General features: G+C 41.6%; 2 protein-coding genes across 3 annotated transcripts in view; one reads left to right on the top strand and one right to left on the bottom strand.

Moving 5' to 3' along the window:
• The window catches only part of LOC121507966 (phosphofurin acidic cluster sorting protein 1-like), a 34088-nt gene extending 12234 nt beyond the window's left edge, over positions 1–21854 (top strand). Inside the window, exons 2-24 of the mRNA XM_041784398.1 lie at positions 343–430; positions 1023–1112; positions 1216–1341; positions 2997–3159; positions 4536–4627; positions 5010–5093; positions 5658–5717; positions 5869–6020; positions 6120–6198; positions 8507–8584; positions 8788–8876; positions 9360–9492; positions 9703–9807; positions 10421–10521; positions 10998–11152; positions 13926–14036; positions 14177–14279; positions 16520–16562; positions 16813–16858; positions 18580–18670; positions 18753–18949; positions 19030–19140; positions 20078–21854. Of these exons, the coding sequence (XP_041640332.1) occupies positions 343–430; positions 1023–1112; positions 1216–1341; positions 2997–3159; positions 4536–4627; positions 5010–5093; positions 5658–5717; positions 5869–6020; positions 6120–6198; positions 8507–8584; positions 8788–8876; positions 9360–9492; positions 9703–9807; positions 10421–10521; positions 10998–11152; positions 13926–14036; positions 14177–14279; positions 16520–16562; positions 16813–16858; positions 18580–18670; positions 18753–18949; positions 19030–19140; positions 20078–20190 (2410 nt within the window). The 3' untranslated portion in view covers positions 20191–21854. The remainder of the gene's footprint in view (positions 1–342; positions 431–1022; positions 1113–1215; positions 1342–2996; positions 3160–4535; positions 4628–5009; positions 5094–5657; positions 5718–5868; positions 6021–6119; positions 6199–8506; positions 8585–8787; positions 8877–9359; positions 9493–9702; positions 9808–10420; positions 10522–10997; positions 11153–13925; positions 14037–14176; positions 14280–16519; positions 16563–16812; positions 16859–18579; positions 18671–18752; positions 18950–19029; positions 19141–20077) is intronic.
• A 1871-nt stretch (positions 21855–23725) lies between these two features.
• The window catches only part of slc8a1a (solute carrier family 8 member 1a), a 39011-nt gene continuing 37011 nt past the window's right edge, over positions 23726–25725 (bottom strand). For both annotated transcript variants that reach the window (XM_041785928.1, XM_041785929.1), the window contains one exon: positions 23726–25311. In XM_041785928.1, the coding sequence (XP_041641862.1) occupies positions 24935–25311 (377 nt within the window). In that variant the 3' untranslated portion in view covers positions 23726–24934. The remainder of the gene's footprint in view (positions 25312–25725) is intronic.

Below are 25725 nucleotides of genomic sequence, written 5' to 3'. Positions count from 1 at the left end.
ACGGAAGAAAAGTATCAGAAATTGTGAAAAAGGGCAAAAACAGGATAAATGGGATAATTATGTTTGACAATTAAAGCCTTCTGTATAAGTCTGAGAAACAAACTGATTAATGTGACTAATTTCTGAGGTCAGAGTTCCCTTTTCTAAGGTTTTCTGGGGGAATAATATTTTAAATGAAGACGTAGAAGAGCCATACGTATGACTGTATCTGAGCATCCTTGTTGTGACTAATTTCTGAGGTCAAAGTTCCCTTCTAAGGTTTTCTGGGGGAATAATATTTCAGATGAAGACGTAGAAGAGCCATACGTATGACTATCTGAGCATCCTTGTTGTCGTCCACAGGCTGTGCAGTCTGACTCTGAAGAGGCTGATGGTTCTCAGAGAGCTGGACAGAGAGCTCAGCTCTGTGGTCATCGCCGTGAAGATCCAGGTGAGAACGTCCTGTCACCTTTGTGTCTGTGAATCCTGCTGAATAAACATGTAAAGGTCAGAGCGTCTTTGTTTGAGACGGCAGCATTTCTGGTCTTAACATCTGTGGGGTTTACATGCCTACCCTCAGGTGGAGTTAAAGTCTAAGGATTCAAAATGTAAAATGTAGGGGGCGCTGTTTTAGCTTAGTTAGGAGAGCAGGTGTCCTTTAGTCTGCAGGTCTTTGGGTTAGATTTGACTGGGGACCTCAGGCTCCATGAGGCAAAACAGATGTGCATCAAATATGAGGTGTACATGTGGTTGGTCTCTATGGGCTCTGGTAGTCCCATCCGTCATGTGAAGTAGTACCCTGGTCTGGGACCGTCTGAGGAGCCCTCTTATACAGGATGTGTTAAAATCTGCACCCTGGAGGTGCAGCTCTAACAGCTTCTGAGGGAAGGAAATATTTAAATAACTGTCTCCTGCTCTTCTCCAACATTTTGTTGTATTTGGAAGTTCATGTTGGCGTTTACTTTTGGTGATTTTTCATTCAGCCTCTACTTTTGTCTCCTGAATGATCAGTGAGTCTCCTTCTTTGTGTCTTCCTGTCTCAGGGCTCAAAGCGGACTCTAAGATCCAACGAGTATCTCCTTCCTCCAGACGGTCTGATGGAGACGGACCTGGAGCTCACCTTCTCCCTGCAGGTGTCGTGCCTTTATTTGACAAAGCGCCGTGGTTTCATAGTCTGTCCGGTAAATCCTCTTTGATAAAGACGTTCTCCTTCCCCGGTGTCTCCGTGTCTTCCAGTACCCTCACTTCTTAAAGCGTGACGTGAACCGTCTGCACGTCATGCTGCAGCGGAGGAAGAGGTACAAGAACAGGACCATCCTGGGCTACAAGACGCTCGCCGTGGGAGTCATCAACATGGCCGAGGTACCGCGGCTTTGTGCTGCTACTCCCAAGGAGGCTTCCAGGGGCCTCATGTAGGCCAGGCTCTGATTGGTCTGAACTGGTTCAATAACAAAAGGAACAAAGAAAAAAGGAACAAAACACTTTAACAGTAATGAAGAAGAGTTTTGAGGTTCTTTATTAAATCAAAGATATCTTACTGCTAAAACTGGCGGTGTGTCCGTCTGTCTGTGTTGATTTGCACGCCACACCGTTGCTCCAGTTGTCCTTGATCCCTCTCAGGAGAATTCTTGGGTATGCTGGTTTGATACTGGTGCCATCAAAAACCATAATTATGTACAGATTCTCAAAAGAATACAAAATTATTGTGCCTTTCACTTCAGTTCCCCTCGTCCCGGTCAATTCCCTGAACACATACGCTCACACCGCCACAGTGCCAAAGAGGAGGCAGTCTTCGCTCTCAGGCAGAGGCCACTTTTACCACAAACATTCTCACGTTATCGACCGTTGGAGAGAGGAGAATCGTCTCACAGATGCACAGAAACAGGAACCAGCCCTTCAGTGTGAGGAAATCTCAGCACAGTCAAACTCACGGTGTGTACAAAGCCTTCTCTGTCAACAGTAGTCTGAAAATCAGAGAGGATCCTGGGATCAGAGGAAAGTGAGGGTCTACCGAACAAAAGCAGCAACTCTTGACCTCATTTAGTCCCAAAAGCATGCTGACTCAAGAGTAGGAACCGAAAGAGGAACCAAACCCAGAAACTTAACAGGAACCAAAAGAGGATCCTAAAAAGGAATTGAACAAGGAACCAAAACAGAAACCAAGCCAAGAACCGAAAGTGGATCCAAACCCATAACTGAAACATGAACTGAACCAGGATCTGGAGGAGGAACTTAACCAGGAACCTTAACAGGAACCAAACCAGGAACTGAAAGAGGATCCAAAAAAGGAACCAAATCAGGAACCAGGAACTGAACCAGTAACCAGGAGCAAAAAACAGGAACCGAACCAGGATCAGAAAAAGGAACTAAACCAGGAACCAAACCCTGAACCAAAACAGGAACTGAACTAGGATCTGAAATAGGAACTTAACCAGGAACCTAAACAGGAACTGAAAGAGGATCCAAAAAAGGAACCAAACCAGGAACCAGGAACTGAACCAGAAACCAGGAGCAAAAAACAGGAACCGAAAGAAGATCTACAAAAGAAACCGAACCAGGAACTGAACCAGGATCCGAAAGAGGAACTGAACCAGGATTCAAACCAGGAACCTGAAAGAGGATCAGAAAAAGGAACTAAACCAGGAACCAAACCCTGAACCGAAACAGGAACTGAACCAAGAACCAAAACAGGATCCGAACCAGGATCACACTATAACATCACACCCTCAACTACAGAATTTACCATTAAAATATATTTATCTTTCTGGGCAGGAGTAAAAAAGACGTTTTATTTGAGCTAGGTTTTTTATAATTATCAGCTAGTTTTATGAAAATCTTCCACAGAGGTTAAAACGGTGGACTTCTCCATCTGCGTCTGTACTTCCTGTTTAGAGGTAGAAATAAAAATGGCGTGGTCTGAGCGTGTGGATGCTCACAGATGTCTGACAGTAAATCACCTACACACCAGCAGCAGGAACCACCGTAAAATAAAAACTCTTAAACCTTTCTGTTCTCAGGTTCTGCAGCATCCGACAGACCGAGCCCACATCCTCGGTCTCCATAGCAACCAGAAGGATGCCTCTCTGCGTGCGGCGGAGCTGAGCGTCCTCTCTCTCTCCAGCCAGCCAATCGAGCAGGAGGACACAAGCGGTCACCACGGCAACAAGACCAAGGCCTCAGGTAGGAGAACAACAACGCTGACCTTCTGTTTGTGCTCGTTAGAAAGCGGCTCCTGATTGGTCCCTCACGAAGCACAGATGGGCTCCTCCACTTTAAACCAGGCCGTCTGTGAGGGATGTTTGATAACAGCGTCTCTGTTACATCACAGAGGAAAAGTTTTAAACCACTGAGTCAGAAAATATAGTAAAAATCACCTGAAAACAACAAGAAAGTGACGATAATATTCTTTAAAAAGACACACCATCCCAAACAAGAGACAAAATAACCTAAATGATAAACACAGAAATACAGAGCTGTGAGAGAGGACTGACTCCTCCCCTGATTTCTTCTTTTTTTTTTTTACATATTTGTCACACCAACATGTTTACAAACTCACATTAATATTAGACAAAGATAACCAGAGTAAATACTGAAGTCAGTTTTTAATTTAATCAAAACATATAAAACATTCCATCTTTGCCTGTGAGGCGGTGTCGACAAAGCTTATAAAACATTCCATCCTTGCCTGTGAGGATGATGTCAACAAAGCTCATAAACATTCAATTCTTGCCTGTGAGGATGATATTTTCAAAGCTCATAAAAATTCCATCCTTGCCTGTGAGGATGATATTTTCAAAGCTCATAAAAAATTCCATGATGAGGTCAACAAAGGTTGTAAAACATTCCATCCTTGCCCATGAGGATGATGCCATCAATGCTTGTAAAATATTCCATCTTCGTCTGTGAGGATGAGGTCAGCAAAGGTTGTAAAACAGTCCATCCTTGCCTGTGAGGATGATGTCGTCAAAGCTCATAAACCATCCCATCCTCACCTTTGAGGATACTGTCATCAAAGCTCATAAACATTTCATCCTTGCCTGTGAGGATGATGTCAACAAAAGCATCTAAAATATTCCATCCTTGCCTGTGAGGATGATCTCATCGGTGCTTGTAAAATATTCCATCTTTGCCTTTGAGGATGATGTCATCGAAGCTTGTCAAACATTCAATCGAAGCTAATAAAACAGTCCATCCTTGCCTGTGAGGATGATGTCATCAAAGCTTATAAAACAGTCCATCCTTGCCTTTTAGGTTAATTTAACATCGTCCTGTCCCAGCTTTTTTGGAGCATGTTTCAGGCATCAACCACAGATTGTGTGTATTTCTGCAGAAACACAAAGCTGATCTGTATTATTATTAACTATTTTGTCTTTGTGATGTCAGATGAATATAGGTTAAAAGGATTTCAAAATCACTGTATTCTATTTTTATGTTTTCCACAGTGTCCCAACTTTTTTGGATCTGATGTTTGCCCCAGCATCCCATCAGTGAATGAGCAGGTCTCATCTGTGGGCTGTTTGTGTTTAAACGGTGTATTAATGTGTTTTGTGCTTCAGATCGCTCCCCAGACATGGAGAACTACTCTGAGGACGATGACGACAGCTTCTCCTCCGAACAGGAAGGAAGTGATGACGCCGTCCAGCCTCAGGTGACTGACCAATCAGGACGTGATTCACTAAAGGTTTTAAAATATATGTCTTATTTTAGGCGACTGAGTCAAAAAGGAACAGTCTGATTCACAGACTTTCACACGGACGGTTGAATGCTCCCCTAACTGTGTTGCAGAGCAAACAGTTTAACATAACCAGTGTTGGAACATCTAAGCTAACTGAGGTCACGGGCAGGTCACCACTGATTATCCATCAGGTTACAGTGGCATTCAGATATGTTAGCCTGCTGCTTCTATTAGTGAAATTAGCATCTCAGCATTCAACTGTTAGCACTAAACACTGACCTTGACATGTTGATGGTGCTAATGACGTTAACGACTCTATCGTGCATGTCTGTGACGCTCTCTGCCTGTTCTTCAGGACATGTACGACGACGATGAAGACGTTCAGAGAAAGACGAAGAAATCTCACCGCAAAATGATCCGAGCGACCTCTCTGACACAGGTGAGGAATGTCAGCTTTCTGTCAGGATGTTGTAACATTTCTAAACACATCCTGATACAGAACCTCATGAGGTTCTCATGTACAGTACCTGAAAAAATATTCACCCCCTGGATGTTTTATTCATTTTATACATCAACTGTAGTCAATATAATTTGGGTTTTTTGACAAAAAAATACAAAAAAATCCTCTTTAATGTCAAAGTGAAAACAGATTTCTACATAGTAAAATCAATGAAATAAAAATCTGTCATGTCAAATAAGAGACTGCATAAATATTCCTCCCTTCTGGTCAGTTTTTAATAGAGTCACCTTTGGCTGCAATCACAGCTCTGAGTCTGTGCCAATAGGACTTTTCAATAACATTTTCTCTGAGTGTTCCTTTGTCTTCAGGGGGTAACGGTAGCCATGAATACTGATTAACCAGTGGCTGGAGCTCTGAATACTTTTTATCGGCGCTGTATAGCTCTATCAGACATCTCTGGTTCTTGCAAAATTTCAGCTCAGAGGAATGTTTGACCTGTAACTCCATATTCTGATGGTCAGCATTTTTGTTTTTCCGTTTCAGCAACCGAACTTCAAACAAAAGTTTGTGGCTCTGCTGAAAAGATTCAAAGTCACAGATGAGGTTTGTACTCAAAGGTTTATTCTCCATCTGTATCATTATTCCTTTGTTGGCAGCTTTTGGAAAAGTGAAATTTTTCCAGAAGCTGCCAACTATGGCCTATTATTTGGCAAAAATTCCTCCAACACCCCCAGCTTCACTTTGCATCCTGCAGGTTCTGGACTCAGAGCGGGGGGGTCAGGGCCGGGAAGTGGAGGAGGACCTGGATCTCCTCTATGACAGTCTGGAGGTTTACAACCCGAGCGACAGCGGCCCTGAGCTCGACGACAACGACAGCATCGTGAGCACGCCGAAACCCAAACTCAGGTCAGAGACGCACACGCTTATAGAAAAGAGTTCTCATGTTTGCACGGGCGGTTCACGGTGTAGAAGGACTGGGATTTGATGCTGGACTCTTTGTTCCAGGCCGTTCTTCGAGGAGAGCTCACAGACGGAGAACAGGAGTGAGAACAATCAGAACCAGCTCAGAGAACAGACGTCAGCTGTGAGTGAAACTGTGACTGAAAAATCTCATGATGATTCCACAGAAGCTGCAATCTCTTGCATTATAAAGCAGAACCAATGGGAGCATTTTATGTGCAATATTTCCTTAAATGCAGCACATTTTAAAGTAACTTCCTTTTTATTAGGTGCCATACTATGCAAAGATCCTACAACACTAAATAGACTGGGATCTCATGCCTCTGCAGTGGTGATAAGCTAGGCTGAAGGCATCAGGTTGTCCATATGTCCATTTTTTTGTGACTTTGCACCCATTTTTGCCACTTTTCACCCAGTTTTTGCCATTGTATGCCTATTTTGCCCATTTTTGCCACTTTTAGCCCATTTCTGCTGCTTCTAGCCCATTTTTACTTCTTCCTTTAGCCACTATTTCATCCATTTTTGCCACTTTTATCCAATTTTTGCTGCTTCTAGCCCATTTTTACTTCTTCCTTTAAACACTTTTTCATCCATTTTTGCCACTTTTATCCAATTTTTGCTGCTTCTAGCCCATTTTTACTTCTTCCTTTAAACACTTTTTCATCCATTTTTGCCACTTTTATCCAATTTTTGCCCTTTTTCATCAGTTTTAGCCACTTTTATTTTGTGTCTTTGCAATTTTTCGCCCATTTTAACTGCCTTTTGCCATTAAATGCCCTTTCCCCCCATTTTTCTACCTTTTTACAGCTTTTTTTTTCATTTTAGTCACTTTTCACCACTTAGATTGTGGCTTTTGCGATGGCATTTTCTAACTGTTTGGCTCTTTGGTTGAGCAGGGTTGAGTATTACTGATTTAGGTGATATTCTAAGGGTGACTAAGTTAGGATTTTCCTGTTTTGGTCGTGATGATGCTCAACAGTGGCAGTATTTGATTTGCAAGGATGAGCAAGCTATTAACAGCATAAAGTATTGATCATTAACTGGGGGCCTATGGGCCAGATCAGGGCCCCCACAACTTTCTAGGCCTTTTCGTGCCTTTATTAGATAGAGGAGGACAGTGGATAGACTCAGAAACAGGGAAGAGAGTACATGGTGCGCGCCTTAGCCACTCGACTACTGGCACGCTCCGGATTTTCTTTTTTAGGAAGGCTATATTCTACACAAATGATTTTAAAAAGAGACTTGTTTCTGAACATTTCTGAAGTACACTGTTCCCTCTTTACACCAGTTTTGCCTAATCTTAACCAATTTTCATCACTTTTTCCCACCGACTTTGCCAATTTTAACATATTTTTGACACTTAAAACCCATGTTTTGTCCATTTTAAACCCTTTCCACCACTTTTTTTCTGCCTGTTTTTGCCACTTCTAAACCAGCTCTTGCCACTCTCTGCTTATTGTTGGCTCTGTTGACACATTATTGCCACTATTAACCCATTTTGCCACTTTTTAAGCCACATTTCATAATTTGATATGCCCATTTTTCCCAGTTACTGACTATTTCTGCCTCCGCTAACCCTTTTTTGCCAGTTTATATCTATTTTCATCACATTTCACAAAGTTTTCACCCTTTTTTTTGCCATTTTAACACCACTTCAGCCACTTTTGAATCTCTTTTTACCACTTAATATGCAAATTTTTGCCACTCTAACCCATTTTTGCCATTTTTTGTTTATTTTTTGGCCACTGTTATCTAATTTCTGTTATTTCTAATCCATTTCTGCTACTTATAAAATCAAATTTCACGACCTTTCTCCCCATTTTTTACTTATTAACCAATTTTTGTTATTTTTAACATATTTTAATTAGAGAATTAATAAGAGTGGTTATTTTTCAAGTTGAATATAAAATACAGATATCACAGCTTTACTTTACAATAGACCATGATTTTGCTGGCCTCCATGGGCCCCCAGTTTGGCTGGGCCCCTGACAGCTCTCCCCTTTATTCCCCCTTATGGACGGCCTTGTCTCCACATGACTATTCTTGAATGTTCACGGCTGTGTCCAACCACCTTCAGGTACAGTGGGGGTCCCCGGTCTCTGGCACCTTTATACTGGGGGTCACACACAACATGACTGCCCTAGAAATATGTGGCTGAAATATCTAAGTCGCCCCCTTGTGGTTGGCTGCAGTATAGGCAATAGAAACTGAATTTACTGATAGTTCCTTAAAAATAAGGTATATTTCAAAGGAAATCAAAACATCTTGTCTCTATTTCACATGATAAAAAAGGGAAAAATCCTTTCTGTTTGATAGAGAGAAATCATTTTTAAAAAGTAAAGAGCTGCAGGAATGTTTCAGTCTTTAACCAGTAGTATCATCATTTATCTGCTGCCCCCTGCTGGTCACTCAGTGCTCTGTGTCATTAACAGGCTGCAGAGCTGCTGTCTCCTGGAGGGGTGGGGCCACATGTCCACGAGGAGTCCAGAGGAGAGGAGGCGGGCCCCGGGGTGAGAATAACACTGACTCTGACCTTTGACCCACATCTTACTGCAGGAGTACAGTGTTTTCATCTATCCCTCCAGAGTCTCCTGGTCACTGCCCCCTCTGTTAATCACTGACGGGAAATAAACTTCCTAACATGACTGTTAAACAGATCAGTGTCTCCATCACAGCATCCACTCATCAAGGTCACTCTGATTCTTCTCCACAGGAAGTGGAGGAGGATGTTACCATGGGAACAGATGCAGGTCCAGCTGCAAAACTCTGCAAAACGGAGTCTCAGACCCACATTTCACCAAGGTAAACACAAACACGGTTATATGACAGATTATCTCTCCTGATGTTACAGCAGCAACATGATTGGTCGGTTTATTTAAAGGTTCAAACACACAAGTTTTACAACCCTAATTCCAAAAAGTTGGGTCACTGTTTAAAATGAGACATTTTACCTTTTCATGAAAAAATGTTAGCTCATTTTGAATTTCATGGCTGCAACACTTATCAAAAAAGTAAGAACAGGGCAACAAAAGGCCGAAAAGTAAGCGGTATGTAAGTAAGTTGGAATGCTGGAGTCCCTAGATCAGCTGGCACACACAGATAGACTGGTACTTCTGGCACGTGTTGGATACAAACGACAGCTCATGCTGTGGAAGGAAAGTGTTGTGGAGTGTGCAGCGTGGAAGGAGCTGCTGACGGCAGCATGTGGAGTCTGGCAGTAGGAGGTTTGTTGTTGATAAACATATACAGGACACGAGGTCAGACATCTGTTCTCTCTCTCTGCAGTAAAACAGGAAGTCAGCTGTCTCGCCATCACTGGAGCGGCTCCATGAAGGACAGACAGAACTCCAGAGGGACGGACAGGACGAGCAGCGTGGAGAGTGAGACGTCGTCTGATTATAGGATCCCTCCTCCACAGGTGAGACACTCAGGTGTGGTTTAGACAGCATGTAGGAGATAAATCAGCTTTTTGGTCATTTCAACCGGAAAATGATGAAATATTTGGTATCTCAGACTTCTATTTCTGGTACCAGAGTTTTTGATTCGAGCCAGAATCTTATCAGAGTCTAAAATTCTGCTAACATGACAACCCTAAAACACAGGCCCATGTGTGTTTTTGTGTTTTCAGGTTGCCAGGAAGTCAGTCCTGGATCAGCTGAACCACATCCTGTTCTCTGACGATCAGATCCCAGATTCAATCATCCTGATCAACACCACTGACTGGCAGGGTCAGGTACAGAAATAGTACCAGTATCAGTATCACCATTAATACCAGTATCACAATCAGTACCAGTATCACCATCCTCTCTCACTCCCTCTCTCTCTCTCTCTCTCTCTTTCTCTCTCTATCTCCCTTTCTCTCTCTCTCTCCCTCTCTCTCCCTCTATCCCCCTCTTTCTCTCTCACTTCCTCTCTCTCCCTGTTTTTCCCTCACTCTATCGCCCTTTCTCTCTCTCTCCCATCTCTCTCTCTTTCTCTCCCTTTCTCTCTCTCCCTATCTCTCACTTGATTCCCCTCTTTCTCTCTCACTTCCTCTCTCTCCCTGTTTTTCCCTCACTCTATCGCCCTTTCTCTCTCTCTCTCTCTCCCATCTCTCTCTCTTTCTCTCCCTTTCTCTCTCTCCCTATCTCTCCCTTTATTCCCCTCTTTCTCTCTCACTTCCTCTCTCTCCCTGTTTTTCCCTCACTCTATCGCCCTTTCTCTCTCTCTCTCTCTCCCATCTCTCTCTCTTTCTCTCCCTTTCTCTCTCTCCCTATCTCTCCCTTTATCCCCCTCTTTCTCCCTCACTCCCTCTCTCTCCCTGTTTTTCCCTCACTCTATCTCCCTTTTTCTTTCTCTCTCTCTAGTTCCTGTCAGAGCTTCTCTTCGATCAGCCAATCGTGTGCACCGTCTCATCAGCTGATGTTCAGGCCGCCTTCAGCGCCATCCTGAGCCGGATCCAGAGATTGTGAGAGTCATGTGATCACCAGATAGATGAGCTTACTCAGCGTTTTTATTTAACATTACAGATAAAAGAAGATGAAATTAAACATCAAAGAAGTTTCATCTTTTGAAACATAGTTTATTAAATTAAATAAATTACATAATTAAATAATTAAATAAAAATTATATAATTTACGTACATTAGTTTAAAATTAACGTTGATTTGATTAGATAATCAAATTAAATTAATATTAAGTAATTTATTAAATAAAAGTGTATTTTAATTATTCACCACATGATGTCACTGTTGCTCCACAGTGATAAATTCACATTATGTGATTACAAAGTCATGTATAAAATTATAACTTAAATATGTCATGTTTTTTTTTTTTTTTGTGCTGGCATTAACGGGCTTCCATACATGCTGAATCCTGATGTTTTATAGACTTAATCTTGCTGCTCTCAGCAGCTTTAACCATACAATTCTGATGTGTTTTCCAGCTGTAACTGTAACTCCCAGACTCCGCCCACAGTGAAGGTCGCAGTGGGCGGGGACCAAAGTTACCTCAGCACCGCCCTCTGCTGCTTCGTGGAGCAGCTGGCCAGCAAGACACCTGATTGGCTGAACTACCTCCGCTTCCTCATCATCCCAGTCGGTAAGTACTCTCTCCATCACACACTCCTGTGACAGAGGCGGCGGCCTGGTTCCCTGAAACTCCGCCCATGCGTCTGTCAGTCAGGTCTTCTTGTCTCTGTCAAAGCTGCAGACCCAAACAGCTGATCAGGAGATGGCGGTGCGCTGAGGAGGAGGAGGTCATAGCCCAAATAGATCCAAACGCAGAGGCTTCTTGTTTAGCCCAGGTTCCCTCAGCACAGGCTGATTCAGGGCCGACACTGATATCACTGCAGGATAATACCACTACTATTGACAAGTGCCTCACACAGCCAACTTTAAAATACCAAAATATACTCCTAATACCCCCTAAAAATTGGTGTTTTTCTTTGATTTTGAAACAAAAAGGTATAAAATAATTAAGGCTGACAGCTTCAATTCGATTGGTCGATTAATTGATCGAAAAGCTTTAGTTCGACCAAGATCACCCTGGTCGGTGAATCCCCCCCAAACGCTGATCTGGGGGCAAAAGCATTTGAGCAGCTGAGTGATAGAGAGAGAGCAGGAGCAATGCAGCTCTTGGAATTACAGGTAGAGACGCACACAAAGGAACGCAGAGTGGGGTATTTTCTGATATTTTACAGCATTAACGGTCAGAAACAAAACAACTCGTCACAAAGTTGCGGGCTGTTTGTATTGAAGTGGCGCTGCCGAGTCTCTCTGCTCTGCCCTCCCTCACTGCATCAACTCCCGCGGTCAGTTTAATTTACCTGATAGGCCGCAAATAGGTATCATCTCCTTTTATAATCTCCTTAAAGCGTTCACGTTAGCGTTAGCTTCTCTTACAGTCACACAGAAAGCAGAGCTGATAAAAGGCGATGTCTGTTGGTCATTGAGTTCCGACGAGCGAACTTTTTTCCTCTCACCTCCATAAATAAACGCTGCATGCTGTCTGCTTTATGCTCGTAAATGACAGCGCAGGCTGGATCAAGTAATCCTGTTATTAGTTACCGTTATAAATGAATGAAAAACGATGATCTGAGGTTATTTTGTAGGCTGTATGAGTTTGAAGAGTTAACGCGCCGGGATCACAGAGATCAAAAGCAGGTGCACGCTGATCATCTCTCAATTAATCATGTTACATAGTAAGATGTGATGAGCCGAAAAGATGTATTAATGCTTCCAAAGGCTTGTTATGTTCATTTTAGGATCATTCAGAGTACCAAGCAGGTGCAGTGAGGAGCCTGGATGGGTTGAATTAGTCCCCAATGAGGTAATTTTCTTTTAGGAATAAATTTTTTTCCCCTGACGACCAATCGATTAATTGGTGCCTGGGTGCGATTTTGGTCAACCAAGTTTTTCTTTGGTTGACTACAGCCCTAAAAATAATCTTCAGATCAATTAACCAGATTACTTTGGTTTTATAGAAATTAGTCTTCAATATTTTGTTTCTGTTACTTTCCAGACTCTGAAAGGTCGGTTTAGTGTCTGTCATGGCTGATTTTTCTCTATTATTGAACTCTGTTGATGTTGTGACGTTTAATTGAAATCTGATTCACTGCAGCCTCAGGGCTGAGTGATTTCCAATGAGGGGGCATGCTGTGGTGTCATTACTGTCGCAAAACTCCTGAGCACATTTGATATTTTGAAATCTTGACTGACTAATTTTAAATGTAAAGACTAAAGAAAAATCTGAGCCCTAAATCAAAAATATGTTAAAATGCACTCTTGATTTTTGCAGCAATAATGACTCCATACATGACTGTTGGTAAAGTATCTGCCGCCGTGTCTCCTCTCTTATAGTTCCTCAGATCTTCCTTTTCTCAGTCCACATTGGGTCAGGAACCTCTTCTGGTTTGATGGAAACATTTAATGCAGGGGTGTCAAACTCAAGGCCCGGGGGCCAAATCCAGCCAGTGGAACAGTTATATCTGGCCCCCAAGATGATCTCATATCTCTGTTCTAACTGGCCCATCAGTCTGAGGTCTGCAGATTTCCTCCAGTATAAAAATGTGAACTTATCCTGATGATTTAAGATATTCTTGTTAAGTCATAAAATCTGAAAAGTAAGGAGTAAAAATATTTAGATAAGAAGTCAGGAATGTGGGAAAAGAAATTAATTTGTGTTTTAATTTTACATTTTCAATTTAGCATCTCACAATTAGGGCTCAAACTTAGGATTTTGACTTTTAATTTCATACTTTGAGCATTTCAACTCATAATTTTGACTTCTCATATAATATTTTGAGTTTTAAGATTCATATTCTATTTTTTTAATTCAGATTTTGACCTATGTTGTATTTTACCTCATATTTTCAACACCAAACTTTGACTTCATAATCCCATAGTTTGACCTTTTAGACTCACAATTTAAAATTTTGAATCATATTTTGACTTTTAATTTCATGATTAGAATTTTTATTTCATATTTTGACCTTTTAAACTCATGATTTTGACTTTCTTTCTAGTGTATTTGCCTTTATAAAAAGATATTTTTCAATTTCAGCTATGTCTTTTTTGAACTACTAAATTTACTTTTCTCAGATTGTGAGCCTTTAAACTTTTTTTTTTCTTACTTTTTAAATGTCAAAGTCATTAATCAGTGGTGCTTTTTTTTCGTATTTTGTTACTGGTGAAATGAGGTTGACAGTTTCTGGTTTAAAAGGTGACCCTGTTGGGCCCTCAGGTTAGACCTGAATCCAGAATCCGGCCCTGGCTGTGATTGAGTTTGACACCCCTGCTTTACTGGAACTGAGGCACAGGGAGTACTTACCATGAACTTTCCCATGATGCTCTCTGTCTTATGACCTCACTAGGGTCCCACCCGCTTGCCAAGTATCTGGCTGCTCTTGACAGTAAATTCAACAGCCTGTTCATGGACGCCGCGTGGAGGGAGCTGTTCGCTCGGGTGGAGCCGCCTCCTCTCGGTACGTAAGCGACCTCTGAAGTTTGATTCAGGCAGACGCTGGAAAATCAGGAATCTTGCAGACGGTTTTGTGTGAACTGCTGCCTTGTTTGGCTCTTGGTAAACGGTAAACTCTCATGTTGTTTTGGTTTTGTCCTACAGATCCGGTCGGGGTTGCAGGCCGGGTGTCTCAGTACCTAAACGGAGCTGCTGTTTCTCACCTGTGCCCGATCTCTGAGGCCATGCTCACCTGTAAACACAAGAGGTACTCTAACTGTCTGCCAAAGTCACAATCAAACCTTCAACTGTCATTAAAGATATGTCGCATTGTTTAACGCAGTGGTCTTCAAACTTTTTTCACCCATGGCACACCTAAGGTTAAGCCAAAATCTCAAGGCACACCATATTTAAATCGATATAAAACAGACTTTTTAAATAATGTTACTGACAAGGTGACCAGGAAGGGGTGATAAAGGGGAGAGCTTTCTGGGGCCCAGCCAACTGGGGGATCATGGAGATGGCAAAATTGGGCCAAAAGTGGCAAAACAAAGTCAGAAATGGGTAAAAATTGGCAAAAACTTGTTGAATGTGTCACCAAAGTGGCAAAAATGGGTTACAAGTGGCATAAAAGGGTTAAATGTTGTAAAAAAAAAAAAGTGGTACAAATGGGATTAAAGTGATAAAAAGGGCAAAATTGGGCAGAAAAGTGATCAAACCAAGGCAAAAGTGGGTGAAAATTGGCAAAAGGGTGGCATAAAGGGGTTGAAAAAAAACCAAAATAGATCACAAGTGGCAGAAAAGTGGCAAAAAAATGGTAAAAATTGGTTTAACAGGGATAAAAAAGGGCAAAATTGGGCAAAAAAGTGGTCAAACTTAAGCAAAAGTTGATGAAAATTGGCAAAAGGTGGCATAAATGGGTTGAAAGTGTCATAATGATGGCAAAATAGATCACAAGTGGCAGAAAAGTGCCCAAAAGGGTTAAAGTTGCAATGTGGTGGTAAAAAGGGGTTAAAAGTGATTAAGAAGGAGGAAAAAAATGGCCAAACAATAGCAAAATTGGCCAAAAAGTGGCAAAAGGGTTGCAAAAATGGGTTAAATGTGGCAAAACGTTCCAAAAAGTGGCAAAAATGGGTCAAAAGTGAAAGTAACAAAAATGCAAAAAACGCAGCAAAATGGTTTAAGCTGTCAAAAGAACCAATCCAATCAACCCCAAATTAGCTTGCCTTGCTTTTCAGCTCTAAATGAGGTAACTGTTAGCCAGGGTGCTAGTACCAATGCTGCTGATCCAACTGACATACACTGATATCATCAATAAATAACAACTGGGGAGGGCACATTCTCAGGGTTTTCCAGCCAGATCTGTGGGCAGACCTGGTTACAGGAAGCTACTTGCCATGAAGTCATGGTAATAAGGTATGGTTGTACACGTTACCAAGGAACACCTAGACTTGCCTCAAGGCACACTAGTGTGCCTTGAGGCAAGTCTGAGAACCACTGTCTAATGCATTAAAGGAGCACCTCATATGCTGTCATAAACACTAAGGATCATTGGATGTCATTTTGTACATGCACTCCTGCAGATCTCTTCATCTATAATAATGTTAAACAGTGAATTTGGATTTGTACCTTCACAAATAATGTCATATAACTATTTAGTGCTTATGCCAATCACCACCAAACTTCACAGGAAAATTCACACATCAATATCACTACTTTGTCACCGCGCCCCCTACTTCCTGTTGACGATTTCCTCCTCTAAAAGATGTTTTTTCCCCTCCAAAACAACTTTAAACATTCAGCCCCTGCAGACCATTCAACATGGGGTTATGATTTTGGGTCTGCATATGGGTGATCATGTGACCTACAAGAAAGCCTGCCTAGACAAATAGCTTAATTCTAACAGGAAGTCCACCAGCTTCCTCTCTTTTTCAAAATAAGATATTTTTCGTTGGTGCCAAATGACTTTAACCCCTTGTAACTTTTATATACGTTGCTCTGTGTTCTACAGTTTCTGATTAGACAACAGTATCGCAGTGAACACGCCCACATACAAACAAGTCATCATAGCGCCCCCTACTGGTAACAGGAAGTGACACAAAGACATTTCTTTTTCATCTTAGTGTGCTGAACCAGTCAAGCTCAAGCACACATTTTCAGGCCTCAAAACACTGACATGTCTAATTAAAGGATAGCTCACTGGTGATGGCGAGCATTTCAGTGTCTCGCCATTTAACAGGAAGTTACCATAACTCTTATACAAATCATCTGATGGATTTCTAATTTCATGTGTTTGATCAGAAGTATATTTCCCCAAACCCACACCCCCCAAATTCCTAAAGGAATGGGCAGAAATGATTCAAACCGCCCTCAGCTTTATCAACCAGTCAGTACTCCTCCAAGATCTCTTGTCCTGTTTGCTTTAATGCAGCTACACAAATCCTGAAGTTGTTCGTCTTGTATAACCCAGGGTCTCATGTTTAAATGACCTCTGGTCTTCTTTTTCAGCCCTGATGATGACTCCTGTCAGAAGTTTGTTCCTTTTATCGGGGTAAGAAACATTCATCATTGTTCCTTTAATTCTTTAAATAAAGCCTCATTTATGATATAACCACCATAACTATTTAAATGTAGCATTTATGTGGGGTTAGATGTTAGAAATTTATCCACTAGGGGGAGCTGTCTGCTTAGAGCAAACATAAAAGACTGGAGTTACCAGATTAAGAGCCCAGAGTCTCAGCTGTGTCTTATTTCACCTCTCAGATGTTTCATTAAGTGATTTTCGCGGTTTCTGTCCTCAGCTGGTGAAGGTCGGCATCGTAGAGCAGAACTTCCTGTCCACATCAGGTAGATCATACTCACCTGTGGCCTCCTTAACTCCCTCCCCTTTACCTCTATGTGTGCCTGGTCAGTGAAAGCATGCACATGGACTTCAGTATCCTGGTTGTGGACAGCTGTTTGACAAATATAGAGAGAAAAGGCCCCAATTTCACCAGTGTCACTATTCTGTCCTCTGCCTTTGACAATGATGTCATCAAAACTTAACATAAAACATTCCATCCATGCCCTTACAAAGCTTTGAAAACATTCCATCAATGTCTTTAAAAATGATGTCAACAGATCTTATAAAACATGCCCTCCTTAACTTTGAAATGATGTCATCAAAGCTTATAAAACATTCCGTCAAGGGCTTTAAAGATGATGTAATCTAAGCTTATCAAAAATTCCACCCTTGCCTTTAAAGATGTGTCATCAAAGCTTATAAAACATTCCACTGAGGATGTCATCGGTGCTTAAAAAACATTCCATCAATGTCTTTAAAGATGATGTCATCAAAGCTTATAAAACATTCCACTGAGGATGTCATCGGTGCTTAAAAAACATTCCACCAATGTCTTTAAAGATGATGTCAACAGATCTTATAAAATGTGCCATCCATAAGTTTGAAATTATGTCTTCAAAGCTTTTTAAACATTCCATCAAGGTCTTTAAAGATGATGTCATCAGGGCTTATACAAAATTCCATCAATGTCTTTAAAGATGATATCAACAGATCTTATAAAACATGTCATCCTTAACTTTGAAATGATGTCATCAAAGCTTAAAAAACATTTCGTCAAGGTCTTTAAAGATGATGTCATCAAAGCTTATAAAACATTTCGTCAAGGTCTTTAAAGATGATGCCATCAAAGCTTATAAAACATTCCCTCTTTGCCTTTGAAGATGATGTCATCAAAGCTTTTAAAACATTACATCAATGTCTTTAAAGATGATATCAACAGAACTTATAAAACGTGCCATCCATAAGTTTGAAATGATGTCATCAAAGCTTTTTAAACATTCCATCAAGGTCTTTAAAGATGATGTCATCAGTGCTTATACAAAATTCCATCAATGTCTTTAAAGATGATGCCATCAGTGCTTGTAACACATTCTGTCAAGGTCTTTAAAGATGATGTCATCAAAGCTTATAAAACATTACATGAATGTCGTTAAAGATGATATCAACAGAACTTATAAAACATGCCATCCATAAGTTTGAAATGATGTCATCAAAGCTTTTAAAACATTACATCAATGTCTTTAAAGATGATGTCATCAAAGCTTATAAAACATCCCCCCTTTGCCTTTGAAAATGATGTCATCAGTGCTTGCAAAACATTCCATCCTTGCCTTTTGCATGCAGGCCAGTCTAGACCCCAAGTTGTCATTCTATTCTACCCAGTAGCTCTCAGGGTTTATAATCTTAATAGTAAATCAGCGTTTCCATTAAAAGCACGGGTTTTAGACCTACGTGGGTTCCATCGTATTTGTTGGCAGCTGTCAGGAAACACAGTAAGGTGTTAACACACCATCGTTTCCTAATTTCTTTATAAGATCTCCAGGTAGCAAAATCAGGTCTCTCAGAATCTGGGTAAGGCTTTACTGTTTTTTAAAACCAGGATACTAAAGCCTCTGTAAAAACACGTCATGGTTTATAAATTCATTTTTTTTAACCAGATAAAACCATGACAGTATAAAACATTTATTTATGTTTTCTTCCTTCTTCATCACGCTTCCCTCCACAGTCGACTCTGATGATGTCATCCTGGGGTCTCCTCCCTCCCAACCTGGACCAATCAGCATCACGTCGACGCCTCCCCCCTCTCCGTCCATCAGGTAGCTCCTATTAACTGCCTTTTAATGATATTTAAGGTTTCTACTCACTGATGAGAACGGTAACCTCTCTGTGTCTGATCAGCTGTCCCACAGAGGTGATGGGTCTGCAGGTGGACTACTGGAGCTGTCAGGGAGGAGGAGGAGGAGGAGGGGACAGGAAGAAGGAGGTGGGGATGAAGAACACACTGAAGAGTAACTTCAGAGCTCTGCAGGTGTCGAGGATCAGTGGAGGAGAACTGATGAGCATGACGGTGGTGACCAAGGAGAAGAACAAGAAAGGTGAGGATGATGATGATGATGGTGATGATAACTATGGCTGTTCTGATGATGATGATGATGACGAAGGTCGGGTCTGTCAGTTATGTTTCTCAGTAAGAAGACTAAGGAGAAGGAGGCGGAGTCAAGGAGTCAGCTGATTGAAGGAATCAGTCGACTGATCTGCACCTCCAAACACCAACACACACTAAGAGGTAATCACACAAACATGCTAATTTTCATGGCATCTTTTACTAATTAGCTCCGAAATTATTGTAATTATCTTCTATTAAAACACTTCTTTCATTTTTTTAATATCACATGTAAATGCTTCAGGTTAGCTTTGATCTGATGCTAGCTAATGGTTTATCAAACGTGTTTTTTAACATGTAATGTGGTCGAATTTCTCTCATATTTGAGGCCACTACCTTTTACTTCCCACCATGAATGAAACGTCACAAAAACATGGCCTCATCAGAGGATGGAGATGGTTAAATCAGCTGTTTTTACTTTGATGACAGAACCACCTTTATCTCTTCTAACTCTCTCTCTCCCTCTCTCTGTCTCTCCTTTTCTCTGTCTCCCTTGCTCTCCGTCTCTCTCCATTTCTCTCTTTCTCTCTCTATTTTTCTGTCTCTCCCTCTCTCTGTCTCTCCCGTTCTGTCTCTCCCTTTCTCTGTCCCTCCCTTTTTCTGTCTCTACCTTTCTCTGTCTCTCCCTCTCTCTGTCTCTCCCTTTCTGTCTCTCCCGTTCTTTCTCTCCCTTTCTCTGTCTCTCCCTTTTTCTGTCTCTTCCTTTCTCTGTCTCTCCCTCTCTCTGTCTCTCCCTTTCTGTCTCTTCCTCTCTCTGTCTCTCCCTTTTTCTGTGTCTTCTTTTCTCTCTCTCTCCCTTTCTCTGTCTCTCCCTTCTCTGTCTCTTCCTTTCTCTCTCTCCCTTTCTCTGTCTCTCCCTCTCTCTGTCTCTCCCTTCTCTGTCTCTCCCTTTCTCTGTCTCTTCCTTTCTTTGTCTCTCCCTTTCTGTCTCCCCTCTCTCTATCTCTTTAACTCTCTCTCTCCCTGTCTCTCTCTCTCTTCCTGTCTCCCCCTCTCTCTCTCTATCTCTTTCTCTCTGTCTCTCCCTCCCCCTCTCTCTGTCTCTCTGTCTCTCTCTCAGTCTCCATTGACGGGGTCGAGTGGAATGATGTGAAGTTTTTCCAGCTGGCGGCTCAGTGGCCGACTCACGTCAAACACTTTCCTGTGGGGATCTTCAGCTACAACAAACCCTGAACCCCCCCTTTTTCCGTCATTCTGTTGGAATAGAAATATTTCTACTGTGTAAGTTATTTCTAATAATTTCTATGAATTCTGGATATTTATTACTGTAAATACTGCACACAGCCTCGTGTGTTTGTCTGAAAATATTTATAATGATGACGTTAAAGCTAATGATGCTAACTTATTTCAAAGTAGTTGTCAATGACTTTATTTCTGGAACTCAAAAACTGCCGTTGGATGTTTGTGGAGCTGCTAAAAACTGTCTGAGCCAACAAAACTCTGTGGAGTGACTGTTAGAATCTTCTGTAAATGAACCAAACATCCCAGTGAGCATTTTCATGTTCAGTCGATGTTTCGAGGACGTTGACGGCTAACATCGAAAAGACAATCAGACTGGTTCCAAAGCAGTTTGAAGTTAACGTGATACTTCTGCTCGACGTAGAGAATTAGCTCTGTGATGAAACTCTATAAACCCAGTTATCTTCTTAATATCGGCCCTCATAACAGCCAATGGGCAGGAGGAGGCCAGCCCCCCTTACTGGTGTTTAGTTCGGTTTTCTAAAAAACCACGTAAAACCAAACTACCAAACATCCGATATTTATGATTCCACATCAGGGAGGCTCTGACTGGATCAGGAGCAGTAAAACAATGGTGTTGACACCACAGATTGAGGAAAATCTGGACAAATAATCAGTTGTGACCAGCCATGAACCACTGCATGGGACATGGTCAACTCTGTGTGCAAACAGCTGCTGTTCTGTATAGGGTGTTAGCACGTTAGCCATGGTAGTTTTGTGCCGTGATCGAGCATGGTCTGCATTCACATCTGGGCACGATTGCCTATAAACAGTCTGGTAAAGTAGGAGACGGTATGAACGTAGTCGGTTTGAAAATCCACCAAGACGAAGAAAGAAGAAGAGACAACCATGAGGACAAAGGAGTCTATCCTGTTTCTATGTATGTTTTATAATTTCTGAGATGCCAGCAATGAGCCTCATCCTACTTCCACACCTATCTATGGCTCAGAGGAGGAGATGGTCCCGTGCTCCACAGATACGACAGTTTTTGCAGAAAGTTGACTTTATAACTTTGCCCATACTCGAGCACGGTTGAATTCACATCTCGAGTACAGAAATCCTGCCTGAGACGCCTCTTTAAACAGGCTTGGACACAATGCCTGACTAAGGTATGCCCTTGCTCTCACTGACCCAATGAACAGGTTTTATTCTGACCTGGGCTCGGATGCCTGATGTGAAACCATCTGATGACATCTTAATCCCACATATGTGAAAACAGGACGCAGCCCAAAGTAGTGGTTCTCAACTGGTCCAGGGTCCAGCACCACCCCCACAGCAGAAATTGTGACCTAAATTTTATTCAACATATTTTACTACTCAAATTTATAAAGTCAAAATGGAAAAAAAACCCCATGACTGAACAAGGAGAAGGGTTAAACATGTTCAAAAGCCCATCATTAAAAACAAACATTTGATTTTATTCAGTTTTCCTGAGATAGGTTGGAAATGTCTCAAGGAATTTTCTCATTATCTCGATAATAAGAGCTATAAAATTTTCCTATGCCACATACCAAAACCACAACATGTAGTCGTGGAAACATAAAAAATTAATGTTTTTATGTAAATATATGAAGACTTGTATTTCTTAAATTCTTGCTTGGAACTAGTGGCTATAGTTGGCTAGTTAATGTCTACTATCTGAATTTTTATAAAAGAAAAGAATTTGGGCGTTTTTATGTTGTTGATGTTTTAATTTTATTTATAAGGTTGTGTTATAATTATTTAATTTAGTTTAATTTAATTTAATTTAATTTAATTTAATTTAATTTAATAATTTAATTTAATTCAATTTAATTACTTAATTTAATTTAATAATTTTATTTTATTTATTTTCATTAAATAATTTAATTTATTTTCATAATTTAATTTAATAATTTAATTTCATCTAATTTCATTTCATTTCATTTAACTTATTTAATTTAATTTAATTTATTATGTACATGCTTGCACAAACGTCTTAATTTAATTGAAGTTTCTCTAAATAATACCTGAATCTTTTTATTCATCTGAAATGTGTAGCTCTTAAAATATTGATAGTCCCATACTTTATTCAAAGGTATCAGTATCAGTATCGGTAAAATCACTTTAAAAAGTATCAGAATTGTGTCAAATTAAAAATAACTGGTGTTTCCCATCCCTAGATCAAAGCAAATCTCTCCTGTAGAACTGCACGGCAACAACAGGCAGAGCTTACATCATTCTACCTGTTTCTGATTGGTCAGTTCCTTAAAAGAAAAATGCAAGAGCACAATCACATTCAGAGAACAAAGAGGTTGTTAAAGCCCTTTTCACACCGCTGCGTGGCAACTCACCGCCTCCAGTCATTTTAATGAGGGACGAGCAGCAGACGGGAAGCGGTTTTTAACCACGGCGGTAAGCCCAGAAGCGGTTGCCGCCCACGTGAACGCGCATAGATTTTGCCCTGCTGCTCAGAGTTCAACGTGTTGAACTTTCTGGCGGCAGCCGCCTGGCAGCAGCCAATAACATCGAAGGAGGGAGAGAACCCAGAAATAGCAGGCTTCACGGGTCAAAGCAAAAAATGGAGGAGCTCATAATGTTGGTGTCGGAATATCCTGAGCTCTACCACACGACTTTACCGTCGTACAAAGACAACCAGAAGAACAACTGTGGAACCAACCATTGAAACTTATTTTCTAGGGGGAATTATTTTGATGATGGAACCGTATTTTTGCCTTCGTTTTATAGTACATTATACATGTTGATATACAGAGATTGTGAGGTATTCTACGTATTTTGGGGGGGGGGTGGACTTGTGGGCGGGCTCTGCTGTGACGTTCACCAAAGCACCTTTACTTCATTGCCGCCTCGTACCGCGGCGGCAGCAGCTACTTTAAAAAACACTCGGCATTTTGGGGGACTCCACCGGCAGGGAGGCGGTTTTCAGGGTAGTTCGAGCGCGGCGGTGTGTAACCGGCTTTACAGAAAAAAAGAGGATAGAATGGAAAGGCTGAGCCCAAAATCAAAAGTCATGACCTTAAAACATTAGAATGCACTCATGGCTCCATATTCTTACCCATTTCTTTCTTGACCTGCTGAAAACAGCTCTGCGACCCACATTTTGGTCCTGACCCACCAGTTGAGAACCGCTGGAAAAGCAGAGCTCTATTCAGTTTATTCCACTCTTTAGATTTTAGATTTATAAACCTTTAAATATGAACAAACGGCGGACTGTTTCTACGATTCTGGAGCTGCAGATTCTCCTCAGAATGTGACGTTTTTGGTGTTTGGTGTTTTCTGTGCGTCTGCCTGTCGCTGCTCACTGCCGCACAACTTTAACCCTTTAAACAGTGACAGAAATGTACTGAATGTTTGAAACAATAAACCAAAGTAGAAACAATGTCCTGCTGCTCTGTGTGGAGTTATTTCTGCATTTGAACGGCTAACGATGGACCAATCAGAGAGGAGGAAGGTGAGTATTAATGGAAATAAGCAACACTTCACTCATTGTTCTTTAATATTTGAATTTAACACCTCGCAGACCTGAGCGCTCCTACATCTGAACCACGTTGTTGAGCATGATCAGCATCCATCTGACAATCTGCTGCTGCTTAGGAACAACCAATCGAATCACAGATCGCTCTGATGGCGTCCTGCCCTCTCAGTGTTCGTAGAGGTTACGTAAGCACTCACACACAAACAAACATACGCTTTCATATTTCCACTGCTGCTGCAGTCGACTGGAGTCTGTGTTTGAGAGTTCAGCATCACTGGGCTGCAGAGTCCGGTTAAAGACCGGCAGAGACCAGCAGCATCTTCTTAAAACCAAATCTAGAGTCCGCCATCTTTAAATGAACGTTACTCCATCCCCAGTTCAGAAATGCCTTCTGGGTGAAACGTTTCATCCATCAGCTTCTCATGGTCAAAGCAGTGGGCGTGGCTGAAAAACTCGAGTCACAGAAAATAACAAAGTTAAACATGAGCTGAAGGTTCAGCCGATGGTTTCTGAGACTAACATGGACACCAGAGAGAGCTGGGAAGAACCATGAAGATGGTCAGAAACAAAGTTCACATCTAAACCAAGAAACTGTGACTGGACCTACTGGAACCGTCCATAAACCATTAAGAACCTAAAATGTACTTTACACATTCATCCAAACCAGGAGATTAAAAACAACCTTAAAAATGAGCAGAATCTTTAAAGCTCCCTCGAAAACATCAGAAACTTGAGGAAAATTCTGACTCTCGCTGAGGAACCTTTGGAGGAACCCTGAAAGTCGTGTGTCTTATCCCATAAACGTACATTTGTATTTCAATTTTTTTAGGGCACTTTGGGCCTTTATTACAGGGAAGGGCAGTGGATAGAGTTGGGAATGGGGAATGATGTGCAGGAAAAGCGCACACAGGCTGGATTTGAACCAGGACCAATCACATACATGGGGCGGGACCTAACTGCAAGGCCATCTGCACCACTGTTAGCCGCATATTTCCATCCATGTTTAGAAACACGTCGGTCTGTTAGAAAATCTATCAAACAAAAAGTCCTTAAAAACATGAAACCCATCAAAGTCCGGTTTTTCAGATCCTGTCAGCTTTGTGTGATCTGACCTCTGAACCTTTATGAAAAAATCAGAAATGATGTGAACCCGTGAGAACCGGAGCCCAAGGCCCTTTAGAAGTGGATCAGATGGTTGGTCAGGCGCCGTTAGAAGCAGGACTCTTAGAAGCCCTCGATGTGGCAGTAAGCCTCCAGTGAGGAGAACACGATGTACATCAACCACAGGCTGAAGAACAGGCAGGTGGTCAGGATTTTGGGGATTCTGGGACCGCCGAGCTCGCCCCCGATCTCTGGCCGGCGGCGGTAGAGGAGGACGGCGATGCAGATGAAGGCAAAGATGGTGAAGAGCGTGACGGAGAAGGCCAGCGTGCCTGGGTCCACTTTGAACGCCTGGCCCTTACTCCAGTGGTAGATGGCGGCGATGGACCACGCCACACCAATACCCAGGAAGACGTTGACAGCGTTACTTCCTGTCACGTTGCCGATGGAGGCATCAGCGTACTGGTCCTGGATGGCGGCAACCTTACTGGCAAAGGTGTCTGAGAGAGAAGGTCAAAGAAGAGATGGTAATGGAAGTCTACAGCTCTGAATTATTGAAGAGTAAAGATCAGGTGTTTGTAAAATTAAGAGATCAATCATGTTAGCCAAATCTGGTAAAAAGTACAAAACAGGAGATATCTGATTTCCTGTCCTTAAATCCTACTGAACAGGTTGGGGTGCTGTGAAAATGATCATCTCATAAACACAGATTTTATTCACAACAGAACAGAAACAACATATCAGATGAAACTGAGACATTTCACCATTTCATGGAAATATTAGCTCATTTTGAATTTGATGGCAGATAAAAATGGGACAACATTCCTCCCCCAAAACTCCAGCAACTAGCCTCCTCATGTTCACTTTTGTGCAGACGGTAAAAGAAGAGGAGATGCTACACAAACGTAAACATG

Source organism: Cheilinus undulatus, linkage group 4, assembly GCF_018320785.1.
Source record: "Cheilinus undulatus linkage group 4, ASM1832078v1, whole genome shotgun sequence".
Classification (NCBI taxonomy): Eukaryota; Metazoa; Chordata; class Actinopteri; order Labriformes; family Labridae; genus Cheilinus; species Cheilinus undulatus.
This window is presented reverse-complemented; position numbering and strand designations above follow the sequence as displayed.